Source organism: Oryctolagus cuniculus, chromosome 18 (assembly GCF_051225735.1).
Source record: "Oryctolagus cuniculus isolate XC-2025 breed Fujian yellow rabbit chromosome 18, ASM5122573v1, whole genome shotgun sequence".
Classification (NCBI taxonomy): Eukaryota; Metazoa; Chordata; class Mammalia; order Lagomorpha; family Leporidae; genus Oryctolagus; species Oryctolagus cuniculus.
The window spans coordinates 78856520-78870421 of NC_142884.1; the positions used below are offsets into that span (position 1 = coordinate 78856520).

The window sequence follows — 13902 nt, forward strand, 5'->3', positions numbered from 1 at the left end:
AGGGCCCACCTCCTGGCACCTGGGACAGGGGACGGTGGGCTGCGGGAAGCCAGGGCCCACCTCCTGGCACCCGGGGCAGGGCGCTGGCGCACAGAAGCAACGCTCTTGGCAGAGACCCTTCCCTGGGGTCCGCGGCACGTGTTGTGCTTGTCCCTGTTTCTTCCTGCTGGAACCCCAGTAAGAGGGCTGGAGCTCCGGTAAGAGGGCTGGAGCTCCCGGCACTTGGCTTTCCTGGCGTGTAGGAACCACACGAGGGAGTGTTCCTGTGCATTGCCCAGCGGCATTGGGCCTGGAACTGGAGAGGACGGGCGTTTGAAAAAATCTGCCAACCTCGATCAGACAGAAAGGGGAACGCGGCTTGGTCATGGTGTCTCCCTTGGCTATGGACTCCCTGCTGCTCCCTCCACCCCAGGGCTGGGTCCTCGCCCGCAGGACACCCCTCGGGGCCTCCCTCAGTCCCGGGGTGAGGAGCTCGGGCCCCTTGTTAGTGGACAGCCAGGGCATCTCGGCTCTGGGCACAGCCGCCCAGTTCCCCGACTCCTCTGGGCGCTCCTGCCCAGCCTCCAGTCCACAGGGGAGGAGGGGTGGCCTCTCCCGGCTCTGAACGCAGCATGGAGGGCGGCCCTGTCCGCTGTTAGCAGGGGGCACCTCCACTTCCTGGCTGGCAGGGCTACACCCACGACAGGTGCGGCAGGTGCGGACGTGGCAGGCGGCGGACGCAGCCGTAGTCCTTGCGTGCTGTCCACGCTCTGTCAGTTGAGCAGGGGGTGGGGTTCAGCCCCCCCTGTCTGGGACCCACGGCCACACCCATCTGCAGTGTCAGCCCAGAGACACGTGGGCCCATGTCACGCAGTAAGCGGGGAAACCTGGTGTTGCGCTTTTAAAAAATACTCGAATTTAATAAGTTATGCGTTACAATTAAGACATACACATTTCCATTTTTCTGTAAAACGTGTTAGCTGAAGAGCCCACTGACCCAGCAGTCCGGCACCTCCCTCCCGAGGGCCATCAGAGCCCCGAGGCAGGCCCGTGGCCTATGGTCGTAGCTGCCGTGGCTACCAAGGGGTCATCCTCCCATGTGAGCGCCAGGGGGCAGCAGTGGCTCGCCGGACAAGTCTCCCCGCCCCTCACCTCCCTCCCTGCCCGCCACTCAGCACCCGGAGCTGCCGTCAGGCGGTCTGAGAACAGCCCCACTGGAAGTCCGGCTCCTTCAGTACGGCACGAACCACGATGCGGCTCTCCCCCGGCCCCTGCACGGAGACGGCACGGGTGAGCGGGCCAGGGAGCAGTACCCACACGAGGGCTGTGGCCACCAGCCCCCAGGGATGTCTTGCCCACAGCAGGCAGGAGGAGGTGCCCCCGCAGCCCCCCGCAGGCCCCCACTCACCGGCTCTGCCCACGGGGCCTGAAGCGGGGGGGCCTGCCCTGGAGGCTGCCGCGGGGGAAGGGTGCAGCCCTGGGGCCGGGGTGCAGCCGCAGGCCCCCGCGGTCTGTGGAGCTGATCCCAGGGAAGTTGGTCCTTTTGGGCAGCACCTGGAGGACCGAAGTCTCAGCTGGCCCCGAGACCCTGTTTGTGAGTCTGCCTCGCCAGGGCTGTCCGAATCCTGCCCCACGGCCGAGTCCAGGACAAAAGCTGCTACCAGGAGGGCTCCCGGGATTTCCCTGCCTGGGCTCACAAGCAGGGTGAGCAGCCTCCAGCCCACAGCCCCTCTGCCTGGAATTTGCAATCCAGAGTCCGCCTTCTAAGCTGGTTGCCACCCTGAGGCTGCCCAGGGCATGGGAGGCCTCACCTCCACCCGCATCCAGAGGCAGGTGTCACCCGCTGAGCCCGGTCCCCTGGAGAGGGGGTCCAGACCAAACCCAGCTGCCGGGGCTGAGGGGCACGCCCCGCGGTGGCTCCCAGGATGTGATGGACAGGACTCAGGCCGGGCGGCCAAGTGCCCACCCTCCCTGCGCCTGCATTTCCTCCACTCCCCGGGGCTCATGGGCCAGTGGACAGGAAGTGCCCTGCGCTGCCAAGGACGGCCCCGAGGGACACAGTGGCTCCCAGGACGCACCTTGATGACCCGGCCTCGGAAGACACTCTCGTCCAGCTCCACGGCAGCCTGGGCCGAGCTCTTGGTGGCGAACTCTATGTAGGCATAGCTGGGGGTGGGGGCCGCAGGGTGAGGGCCCGCCTCCGCCTGCACCACCCGCCCCTGCGCCCAGCCCTGCACTGACCCTTTGGGGTGTCCGGAGAACTTGTCACACAGGATGGTCACGCGGTGGATCTCCCCACAGTGGTTGAAGTAGGCCTCCAGCTCCTCGGCCGTGCCCCCGTAGTCCACCTGGACACAGGCAGGGCACCTGCCGGGTGTGGGGGGCTCTGCAGACAGGCCCCCCCTTCCCTGGGTGTTCTCAGGAAGGAAGGGTGCACAGGCACCAAGAGCAGTCCTCCAGACGGGAGGACGGAGTGGGCCCCCCGAGTGCTTCCTGTGCAGACCCCAGGGCTGGGACCCGGCCCCCGCGGCGTGTGGCGTTTGCTTTTCCTTCAACATTCGTTACTTATTTGAAAGCCGAGCGACAAGAAGGGGCTGGTGGACCTTCCACCTGCTGGTTTGCTCCCCATGGGCCTGCAACAGCCGGGGCTGGGCCAGACTGAAGCCAGGAGCCCCGTCGGTCTCCCACGTGGGTGCAGGGGCCTGAGGACTTGGACCATCCCCTGCTGCCTTCCTAGGCACACGAGCAGGGAGCTGGATCAGAAGTGGAGCAGGGCCGGCACTGGGGCACAGCAGGTTACGCCGCCGCCTGCGGTGCTGGCATCCACATAGGCACCAGTTCAAGTCCCGGCTGCTCCACTTCTGATGCAGCTCCCTGCTCATGTGCCTGGGAAAGCAGCAGAAGATGGCCCGTTCTTGGGCCCCGGCACCCAGGTGGGAGACCCGGAAGAAGCTCCTGGCCCCTGGCTTTGGTCCAGCCCAGGCCCAGCCATTTGGGGAGTGAACCAGTGGATGGAGGACCTCTCTCCCCCTCTGTGACCCCACCTTTCAAGTGGAACAGCCGGGACTCACACCAACACCTCACTGTGGGTGATGGTGATTGATACAAGCAGTGGCTTTGCCCACAGTGCCACACTGCAGGCCCTGCCCCGCCCCCTGGACGCACCTGCCTTTAGGTGCTCACCGCCCCCGTACGCCAGCCCCCCCCCCCCAGGCAAGGACCCTGGTGTGGCTGCCCTAGGGGTTGGGAGACGCAGGGGACCCCAGCTCACTGCCCGCCACTCACGTTGCCTACATAGATGGATCTGTGGTCAGCCTCCACCTTCTCTTTGGGGGCCCCGGGGAAGGGGCAGCCTGGGGAGAGAGTGGCCTCAGACCCACGGCGCCTCCCAGCTGGGGCTGCTCCTCCGCCCCTGTGTGTGTGGAGAGGCACCCCTGGGGGCCACCAGGTGCGCAGAGGAGGAGCAGCCCAAGCTCACAGGGGCGGGGGGCGGTCGCGTGCCCCGGGCTCTGCACTCCCACCTGAGGTCTTGGTGCCCGGTGGCTGTCTGGCCAGCACGGCCCTGGCGCCCTCCTCCTGCCGGGCCTCGCCCCGTGCTCTGGGCAGCTCTGGGGTGTCCTCCGCCTGCTCCATGGCCCACAGCTTCAGCTTGATGGCCTCCAGCTCCTGCTGACACGCGGCCCAGTCAGCCCGTCCCCACACTGTGGCTTGCCCACGGGCCTCCGCACACCTCTGCCGCCCCGGGGGCCTGCCCTGAGCCCTGTGTCCTGCACAGGCCCCGCCTCCTGGAGGAAGCGGGCAGCCCTCAGCTCTCGGCCGTGTCCCCGCCGTGTGCCGTGCAGCTGTTACCTGGTCAGGCGCCGGGCACTCGGCCAGGTGCTCCGGCTCCAACAGAGACAGCAGGAAGCCAGCGTCATCCTCCGCGTCCCCTTCCTTCCCCTCCCGCTGCCCCCCACCTGGCCCCGCTGGGGTCTTCTCAGTGCTGCCCCAGGCCCCCCAGCCCTGAGCCTCGGGGTCCGAGGAGACCATCTGCAGCCAGGCCTCGGTGGGCGGGGGGAAGAGCGCACGGTTCAGGAAAGGCCACATGGGAGCACGGAGGGCGGGAGCAGGTGCAGCCGGCTCGCTCTCCTCCACGGCCGCACCTGCCCGGCCCTGCTGGGTTTTAAGCTCTTCCGCCCAGGCCAGCTGCACCCACTAGAGCCCCAGAAAGGCCTGGGGCCGAGGGCCGAGCTTCGCGAGCGCCCCCTTCCGCCCCTGGAGGGCCTGCAGGGCACCCGCGCGGGGAGGGGCTGGGGGCTGGGCTCGCTTCCCTCCAGGTGTGCAGAGCAGGAGGCACGGCTTCCGGTCCCCGGGCTCCCAGGGTCTGTGCGGCCAGGCCAGGCCGGGGGCCGCTGCCAAGGGAACGGCTTCAGCACAGGCTGGGCTGGGTCCGGGCCCTGTGGCTCCCCTGGTTTGGGCCACGTATGGTGACAGCTGCTGAGACGCCGGGCGCTTTCGCATGGATGCCATTGGCAGAAGTCCCCTGCCCTTGGCCACTGCTGGCCTGTCCCTCACTGCACCCTGGAGGGCCACCTCGCCCCGGCCCGCCCCTGCGAGTCTGTGGATGCTGGGCCTGCCCTGCGTGGCCCCTGGGGGTTTGGTGCTGGAGAGGGGAGGGAGAGCCCAGCTGTGAACCCTGCAGCAGGGGCCAAGGCCATGGCCCCAGGTGACCCTGGGCCCCTGTCCCCACCGCCCCTCCTGGCTTGCTCACTGTGCTGGGCCGTGTTCTCGCTTCCAAAGGGACCATTGGGGCCCACTTGGCCCAGGAGCAGGGACTGTTCCAGGCACTCACACTCCCAGGAGGAACAATCCACGGGAAATGGCTCCTGTCCAGGGCTGCCGCCTCCAGGAGGCCTCCCTGGGCTGCTCCCCCACCATGAGCGGCCGCTGCGCCTGGCCTCTCCCTCTGTCACTCTTGTCAGTCACCCTTCTCGGGCCTCCCTGCCAGTGTCCTGGTCTGCACAGGAGGCAGGGTGGTCAGTGGGCCAGGCCTGGCTGGACGAGGAGGGGCCCAGCGGCTGCTGTCCTCCTGTTAGGGCAGGCCAAGTGCCCGCCCCGTGTGCCTGGACCCTGGGTTCAGCTTCCATGTGGAGGGCAGGACACAGCGGCAGGCCGCGTCCAGGCCAAGACTGGCTGGAGCTGGGCCCAGCCCCTGGCCGGCTCCCCTCTGAGCTCAGCATCTACAGTGGAAAAACCGAGTCATCGCTGCCCCATGTGGAGATGGCTGACACCGGGCTGGCTGTTCCAAGCTGCCATGCAGGACACACCATGTCCCTGGCCCGAGCCCCCTCCTCCAGGCAGCCCCAGCCCCACCTGGCCCCAACTGACGGGAGCGGCCCTGAGGCAGGACACCAGGCTGCAGCACGCTCCTCGTGGGACAGGGACCCCCATGCCAAGTCCACTCAGTGCTGTGTCCCCCAAGGGCCGTGTCCCCCAGTGCTGTGTCCTCCAGGGCCATGTCCCCCAGGGCCCATGTCCCCCAGGGCCGTGTCTCCCAGGGCCCGTGTCCCTCAGTGCCGTGTCCCCCAGTGCCGTGTCCCCCAGTGCCATGTCCCCCAGTGCCATGTCCCTCAGTGCCGTGTCCCCCAGTGCTGTGTCCCCCAGTGCCGTGTCCCTCAGTGCTGTGTCCCTCAGTGCCGTGTCCCCCAGTGCCGTGTCCCCCAGGGCCCGTGTCCCCCAGTGCCGTGTCCCCCAGTGCCGTGTCCCCCAGGGCCGTGTCCCTCAGTGCCGTGTCCCTCAGTGCTGTGTCCCCCAGGGCCGTGTCCCCCAGTGCCGTGTCCCCCAGTGCCGTGTCCCCCAGGGCCGTGTCCCTCAGTGCTGTGTCCCCCAGTGCTGTGTCCCCCAGGGCCGTGTCCCTCAGTGCTGTGTCCCCCAGTGCTGTGTCCCCCAGTGCCATGTCCCCCAGTGCTGTATCCCTCAGTGCCGTGTCCCCCAGTGCCGTGTCCCTCAGTGCCATGTCCCCCAGGGCCGTGTCCCCCAGTGCCGTGTCCCCCAGGGTCCGTGTCCCCCAGTGCTGTGTCCCCCAGAGCCGTGTCCCCCAGTGCTGTGTCCCCCAGAGCCGTGTCCCTCAGTGCTGTGTCCCCCAGTGCTGTGTCCCCCAGGGCCGTGTCCCTCAGTGCTGTGTCCCCCAGGGCCGTGTCCCCCAGTGCCGTGTCCCTCAGGGCCGTGTCCCTCAGTGCTGTGTCCCCCAGTGCTGTGTCCCCCAGTGCTGTGTCCCCCAGGGCCGTGTCCCTCAGTGCTGTGTCCCCCAGTGCTGTGTCCCCCAGGGCCCGTGTCCCCCAGTGCTGTGTCCCCCAGGGCCGTGTCCCCCAGTGCTGTATCCCTCAGTGCCGTGTCCCCCAGTGCCGTGTCCCTCAGTGCCATGTCCCCCAGTGCTGTGTCCCCCAGGGCCCGTGTCCCCCAGTGCTGTGTCCCTCAGGGCCGTGTCTCCCAGGGCCCTGTGTCTCTCAGTGCCGTGTCCCCCAGGGTCCGTGTCCCCCAGTGCTGTGTCCCTCAGTGCTGTGTCCTCCAGGGTCCTGTGTCCCCCAGGGCCCGTGTCCCCCAGTGCTGTGTCCCCCAGTGCTGTGTCCCCCAGGGCCGTGTCCCCCAGTGCTGTGTCCCCTAGGGCCTGTGTCCCCCCCAGTGCTGTGTCCCCCAGGGCCCCGTGTCCCCCAGTGAGTGGCCCCGAGCCAGTACATGTTCAGGCAGGGGATCAGGCCCAGAGCCATCAGGGTCCTCGCTGAGGTCCAGGGCTGTCCAGGCCTCCCCAGGGGCACCACGGTTGAATGCTGACCGCAGCTGCCCAGGGGGGCAGTAGCTGTGGGCACGGAGCCTGGGCTCTCGCGGTGCCCCGGTGCCCAGCTGCTGCTTCCCCGGGACGCACCCCCACGGCCTCCTGCCTGGCGCCGAGCACCCGACAGGTGTCGTGAGCGACGTGTGACTCGGACCCAAGGACGGGCTTTCTCTCAAGGTGAGGGGCCTGGTCACCACCGTCCCAGCTCCACGGTCAAACTCCGGACACGGTGGGCGGGGCTGGCAGTGGCTACACGGCCAGGGATGCGGCGCTCGGGAGGGAGACCCCGGCCTCTGGGTTCGGCTCCTTTGTGGATTTCTGGAAAGAAGAGGACGGGAGTGAATCCGTTCCCAGCCCCCGGGCGGGGAGCACCTGTGCCAGGGCCAGCAGAACCGGAGGCGTCCATGAGGCAGGTGCCTGCCACCATGATAGTAACCCCGGGGCCTTGTCCCAGGCCACATCAAGTTACGTCACCACGGTGGAGCCCGCTGCACAGGTGGGAGGGAGGCCCTGGGGGTGGGGACAGGCACCAGGGCCCAGGAACACTGCCCCCCCCCCCCGCAGTAGGACTCAGCTGGGACCCCTGGAGAGCTGGGGGAGGCCACACTGCGCCGGGCACTGAGCTCTGGGACCTGGTGGGGGCAGCCCCATCCGTGTCGGGGTCCCGCCAAGGAATGCACCCACCCTAAGCAGCGGCCCCGCTGCAGAGCCCTGAATAGGTGTGCGGCCGCCTGTCCCCGGCCCCCGGTCTCACCAGGCAGGGGCTAGGCTGCTGGCCCCGTCCACCCTCCAGACCAGCAGCAGGACCACGTGTCCCTGCTGGTGTTTGGAGCAGGCCTGGACCCACACAGGAGGCCACCGTCAGGGCAAGTGGCAGCGAAGGCCGTGCGAGGGCTCAGTCATGGGCCAAACCAGAGGAGGGGTAGGGACGCATGGGTGCCGTGCACTGGGGCCCTGGTGAAGGCAGCTGGGAGAGCACTGGGGGTCAGGTGCGTGGAGGGTGGACGGGCCAGGAGGAGGGTGCCTGACAGCTTAGGCCAGCGGCAGGGGCACCGGGCAGGGCTCAGGTGCGGACGGAGGATCTATTTGGTGAGTGAATTGAGAGCCCTTCCTGACCCCTGTCCACTCCACTTGTCCCTCCCGGGCCTCTGCACGTGTCCTGGGAGCCCTCCATCCTCCACCCCTGCCCTGGCCCCCAGGCCTCTGCAGGTGTCCTGAGAGCTGGCCCCTCCATCCTCCACCCCTGCCCTGGCCCCCAGGCCTCTGCAGGTGTCCTGAGAGCTGGCCCCTCCATCCTCCACCCCTGCCCTGGCCCCCAGGCCTCTGCATGTGTCCTGGGAGCTGGCCCCTCCATCCTCCATCCTCCACCCCTGCCCCAGCCCCCAGGCCTCTGCATATGTCCTGGGAGCCCTCCATCCTCCACCCCTGCTCCGGCCCCCAGGCCTCTGCACCTCTCTGAAGACGTCCGCCTGTCCCTGCCCCGGCCTATGTCCACGTGTGGAAGGGGAGCCCTGGTGTCTGCTGATGTCAGGCCACAGGACGCCTGCCACCACAGGGACCACACGCCCCTGAGGACGAGGCCAGCCTGGCTCCGGGCGGGAGGGGACAGCAGAGGAGAGCTGGGCCAAGCTCACGCCCCAGGGGCGCTGTCCAGAAGGCAGGCAGGGGCTGGAGCTGCTGGCTGCCCCCAGGCCAGCATGGCCTCCTGTCTGGTTTTGGCTTGGTTGGGGGCAGGCTCTGGGGTGGCAGGGTCTCGTGGAGCGGGGAGGGTGAAGGCAGCCCTCTCCCAGCCATGGGCGTGAGGCAGCCCCTCTCCCGCTCTGGGACCGTGAGAAAAGCTATGGCAGGGACAGACTGCAGGCGAACAGGGCCTGTCCACAGGCATGGACCCCATGCAGGTCTGCTGGCCGTGGGGCCAGAGCAGCGATGCACGGCGAGGCCAGCTCCCAGAGTACGGGGGGGGGGGCAGCGCCTTCCTCGGAGCCCCCGCTCCCTCCAGGCCAGCTCCCAGAGCAAGGGGGGGGGCCCAGCGCCTTCCTCGGAGCCCCCGCTCCCTCCAGGCCAGCTCCCAGAGCACAGGGGGGGCAGCGCCTTCCTCGGAGCCCCCACTCCCTACAGGGCGGCTCCCAGAGCAAGGGGGGGGGGCCCAGCGCCTTCCTCGGAGCCCCCGCTCCCTCCAGGCCGGCTCCCAGAGCACGGGGGGGGGGGGGCCAGCGCCTTCCTCAGAGCCCCCGCTCCCTCCAGGCCGGCTCCCAGAGCACGGGGGGGGGCAGCGCCTTCCTCGGAGCCCCCGCTCCCTCCAGGCCAGCTCCCAGAGCACGGGGGGGGGCAGCGCCTTCCTCGGAGCCCCCGCTCCCTCCAGGCCGGCTCCCAGAGCACGGGGGGGGGTGCCAGCGCCTTCCTCGGAGCCCCCGCTCCCTCCAGGGCGGCTCCCACTGCAAACCGCGCCCCCCATCCACCTGTGCCGGCTCCAGGCTGCGCATCAAGCCAGGCCTCTGCAGTCCTCAGGGTGACCTCCCAGTGGGGGTCACTGCCGGCCAAGGGCAGCCTGCAGGGCTGCTGCTCCCTACCCCCTGCTGTGCCGCTGTGGCCCGGTCCCTGGAGGCCGGTCTGGCTGGACTCAGCCGGCGGGACACGCTGCTGTGCCCAAGGGGCACGGGGCGGAGTCTGAGTGAGCCAGGGGGCAAGGGCCGGCTAGCTAGCGCCCACAGAGCAGGCTCCTCCCCAGGCCGGGGCGCCCACCAGCACTACCTCGGAGGCCTGGTGTTATCTGGAGCCTGCTGCCTGACTGCCCGGCCCACCCTAGGGCCCAGGAGCAGATGGGGCTGAACAGGGCAGAGGCGGGAACAGGTGAGGGCGTCACCCTCTGAGGGATGCAGGTGCAGGCCGGGGTCGACCGTGTATTAGACGGCTCAGCACGTGAGCCATGAGCGGCTGGGGCGGGACCTGCAGAGCCGGAGAACGGGGAAGACAAACCCGGCCACGGGACCACGGCGGGAGCTCCTGGGAACCTCGTACGCTCCCCGGCTTCTCTTAATGCTTTTATTTGGCAAACACCTCTTCTTCATCATCTTCATCATCAACACGAGCATTTGGACCTCTGTGGAGACTATGTACATTCACATTGCCCCGCGGCCGGGCCGGGCCGGGCCGGAACCTCGCGCCTGCCCAGGCCTGGGCTCCTTCACCTTTGTTTGCCCCTCGGAGTTGCTGAGGGCGCGGGCTGGGCTGTGGGCGGGAAGCGCCCGGGGAGGCCTGGCGGAGGGGGCGCCGGGGCTGCTCCGTCGTAGTAGTCTCCTGCTGTCTCAAGTCTGGGGGGAGACAGACGCGGGCCGGCAGTGACGGGCTCAGGCGGAGGCCAGCTGCGCGGAGACGAGGTAGCCGGGACTGCGGGCGGCGCTCGGCTTGGCTGCCACCTCCTCTGGGGTGACAAGCACCCGACCACAGGCCAGCCATGGTCTTGTCCGGAAGTCGGTATTCTGGGAAAACACGGCAGCACTTTCTTCACAAGTGGAAAATGAAATATGGCGGCCAGAGAGGGTGTGAGGCACACGCGTGGACACAGGGGCACACGTGTGGACATAGCCACAGCACCCGGCACACGGGGGCACACGTGTGGACACACAACCACAGTGCCTGGCACACACGTGGACACACAGCCATGGCAGCTGGCACACACGTGGACACAGCCACGGTGCCTAGCACACATGGGGGCAGCTGTGGACACACAGCCACGGTGCCTGGCACACACAGGGTGGCCGTGGACACAGCCGTGGCATCTTGACACAAGGGCACAGGAGCGGACACAGCCCCGGCACCTGGCACACACGGGGGCGGCCGTGGGCACAGCCACGGGGCCTGGGGCACGGAGGCACACGTGTGTGGCCGGCCAGCCTGGCTGGCTCACCAGCCTTTCCCCAACGCACTGGGAAGAAACGAGACGCTTTGTTGGGCAAAACCCTCCCCAGCTCCAACAGCCCAGCGGCCCGCAGTCACGAGAAGGGGAGGCGGAGAGGAGGCGGCGGACCCGGGCGGCCCGGGCGGCGCGGGAGAAGCTTTGGCAGTGACGCGAGGCTCGGCTCCGACGCCCGCGTGTGCTTTTTGGGTTCCTGTGGGCGGAGGTGTGTCCGGTGTCCTTGGCTGGCTAGCGGGCAAGGTAGTGTACAGGTGCGCTTCCTTCTCTTTCGTAAAAAAACTTTTTGGATTCTTACTTAAAGCCAAGAGTGTGACGTCGGAGGGGAAGATCTGAAAGCCGAAAGGGCGCGCGGGCTGGAGGTCGAAGTCTTCGCCCGGTGGCCCCAGCGGGCGGCGGGAGCGACACCGGGCCCGGGGCTCCGGCCAGGAAGGGGCGGTCTTGTTCCCACCCCCGGTTCTCGTTCATTTCTGAGTAGCTCTTTTGCCAACAAAACTCCAAAAACTTCTTTGCTGAAAATATATACGCCACCGAGTGGGTTTCTTCTTTACAAAGAAAGCATAGGAAAGTCACAAAGATAGAAAAGAGAGAGGCGGAGACAGGGGAGCAGGGGAGCCGGGGCCGGCAGTCCCCCGGCTCCGCTAAAGCTGTCGCGGGTTTCTGAGGCTGCGGAGGGGTCGGAGGTCGTGGTGTGAGGTCGGCAGGTCGCTGGGGAGGCCGCCCGGGGCGCAGGCTCCTTGGCTCTGGGTCCCTTTGGACGGAAACAGCAGCAGAGACTCCCGTGGACTCCCCAGGGCCGGGCAGGCTGCGGGGCGTGGCGGCGGGGCCCGGAGGGTCAGCGGGGCACGGCTGCGTCCAGGGTGCTGGGCGGCCCGGGGGAGCCGGGGCGGGAGGGCCCTGCAGAGCCGGCCTCGCCGGGGCTGGCGGAGGCGTCGGGCTGCGCAGGCAGCGGGTCGGCCACCACGGCCGCGGGGCCCTGCAGGCTCTGGCCGCACACATGGTGGTGCTTCTCCCAGTCCTTGTGCTGGCAGAAGGAGCCGCAGTAGCGCGCCACGTTACAGCCGCTGCACGTCTCGCTGGCCTTGCGCCCGCAGTTCCAACAGCTCTGGGGAGGGACAGAGGCCATCGTCAGGGCCCCGCTGTACGCACAGCCCCCCGACCCTGCCCTGTGTGGGTGTCACGGGGCGAGGGAGCACGGAGCTCTCCAGCCCGGGGGACTCAGACGCAGGCCCTGGGGGACAGTCGCACGTAGCCCACCCACGAGGGCTCACTGGCTCACAGGACGGCCGCCCCTCCATCCCAGGCAGAGCCCAGGGCTCCCCTGGGCGGGGCTCTAGCTGCCCCTGGGATGTGCGGCAGCCCCGGTGCCGGGCAGCGAGATGGCATCAGGCATGGCATGCCTAGCCCCAGGTGCCGGGGTGTAGGGGCTCTGGGTCCTGGGGCCGGCATAGCAGCTAAAACCACTGCTTGCAACGCCAGCATCCCCCGTGTGCACCTGTGTGAGTCCGGCTGCTCCCCACTAGTGCACCTGGGAAGGCGGATGACGGCCCCGCCCCCCACGGAGGAGACAAGAGGCAGCTCCGGGCTCCCGGCTTCCGCCTGGCCCAGCCCTGGCTGCTGAGGCCATCTGGGGAGTGGACCGGAGGACGGGAGATCTTTCTTTTTCCTTCTGTCACACTGCCGTTCAAATTCATCTTTTTAAGGTTTATTTATTTCCTTATTTAAAAAGCAGAGTCAAGGAGAGAAGAGAGACAGAAAGACCTCCCATGCACTGGCTCATGGGCCAATATGAAACCTGGAGCCAGGAGCTCCATCCGGGTCTCCCACACGGGGGCGGGGGCCCAAGCACTTAGGCCGTCTTCCACTGCTGTCCCAGGTGCAACAGCAGGGAGCTGGACAGGAAGTGGAGCAGCCGGGACTAGAACCGGCGTCCATATGGGATGTCAGCGCTGCAGACGGCGGCTTAACCGGCTGCACCACAGCATCAGCCCCAACAAATAAATCTTAATTAAAAAAAGACAAAAAACCAGGGGCCCCGTGAACCTCCACCCCCCACCCAGGTGCCGCCCCAGCCACCTGGCCCCTGAGCTGTCCCCGAGCTGCCCCGCCGGGTGCGCGTCTGGGGCCTCTGCCAGGAGGTGTGGCAGACACCGGCGCGGCCCTCCCTCTTGTGTGGCCGCCCCTGCATATGGGGCTGCTCTCTGCTCCCAGGCGGGGGCCAGCTCCACATGGCCGTTGGCTGTTGGCAGCCCTGGGGCTGCACAGACCCAGGAGTCTCCTGCTCCTCGTCCCCTGGGGCTGGCACGCAGGGCTGGGAGGTCCGAGACGTCCCTGGACCTGGCTGATCCCTGCCCCCAACGGCTCTGCCAGCCGAGAGGGAGAGGGGTTGGGTAGGGGCCCCTGCGCCCTTGGCTAACCCAGCCAGCTCGTGTGCACCGGGGGCCAGGCAGCTCTCCCCAGCCTCCTGCCTTCACAGGTTAGGGAGGAACGCGGCTACGGGTCAGCACCAGCCCTGCCTCCGGCTCCCAGTTTTCCGACCTGCACAGACGGCTCGGCAGGTGCCTACAGGGACCAGGCTGCACGCCGAGACGGAGGCGCGGTGGGCGACCCTACCTCGCTGGAGTCCTCCTGCTGGTTGACAACGGTGAGCGCGTCCTCCGAGGCCTGCCGCCTGGCCTCGGCCAGTGCCCGCTCCATCTTGGCGCGCTCCGTGGTGATGAGCTCGTGGGCCTTGCGTTCTGCGTCCGACACGGCCTTCTGCAGCTCCGACATGGCCTGCCGCTTCACCTCGTTCACCGCCTCCTCTGCAAAGGGCGCAGGCCGTCAGCCGGGCCCCCCATGCCCTGCCTGGGGCGGCCTGCATGCAGCTGTGTGCTTGTGCAAGTCCACGCCAGGCACATCCGTGCACGCGGGCCTGTGCGAGGGGTGCGTGTCCCAGGCACACGTGTGCGGATGCGTCGCAGCCCTGGGCGGGTGGCAGCTGGACCCACCGGGGGGCCGACCTGGCATTCCCAGCTCAGGGCGGGGCTCCACAGCCCTGCCCAGGTCAGCCTGTCTTCCCTTGGCCCTGACCACAGCCGCGCAGACACGCCCGCCCGGGGCCCCTGCAGCCTTCTGCCCACTCAGCGTCTGAGGCCTGCACTCACAGACCCCCTGCCGGGTGGCCTGACTGGAGCGGTCAGCACAGGTGCGCGTGCAC

At 68.4% G+C, this 13902-nt stretch overlaps 2 protein-coding genes across 12 annotated transcripts in view; both read right to left on the reverse strand.

Moving 5' to 3' along the window:
- Positions 1 to 872: 872 nt before the first annotated feature.
- On the reverse strand, positions 873 to 4184 carry PABPN1L (PABPN1 like, cytoplasmic). The gene is made up of 7 exons (XM_070061917.2): positions 3829 to 4184; positions 3501 to 3645; positions 3265 to 3332; positions 2221 to 2327; positions 2058 to 2145; positions 1388 to 1533; positions 873 to 1250 (listed from the first exon to the last, which is right to left on the reverse strand). Exons 1-7 carry the CDS (start codon positions 4063 to 4065, stop codon positions 1211 to 1213), a joined length of 831 nt encoding a protein of 276 aa, XP_069918018.2. The 5' UTR covers positions 4066 to 4184; the 3' UTR covers positions 873 to 1210.
- A 5634-nt stretch (positions 4185 to 9818) lies between these two features.
- Positions 9819 to 13902, reverse strand: part of CBFA2T3 (CBFA2/RUNX1 partner transcriptional co-repressor 3) — a 54382-nt gene continuing 50298 nt past the window's right edge. For all 11 annotated transcript variants that reach the window (XM_089320561.1, XM_089320560.1, XM_089320565.1 and 8 more), the window contains 2 exons: positions 13317 to 13507; positions 9819 to 11808 (listed from right to left, as the gene is read on the reverse strand). In XM_089320561.1, the coding sequence (XP_089176687.1) occupies positions 11539 to 11808; positions 13317 to 13507 (461 nt within the window). In that variant the 3' untranslated portion in view covers positions 9819 to 11538. The remainder of the gene's footprint in view (positions 11809 to 13316; positions 13508 to 13902) is intronic.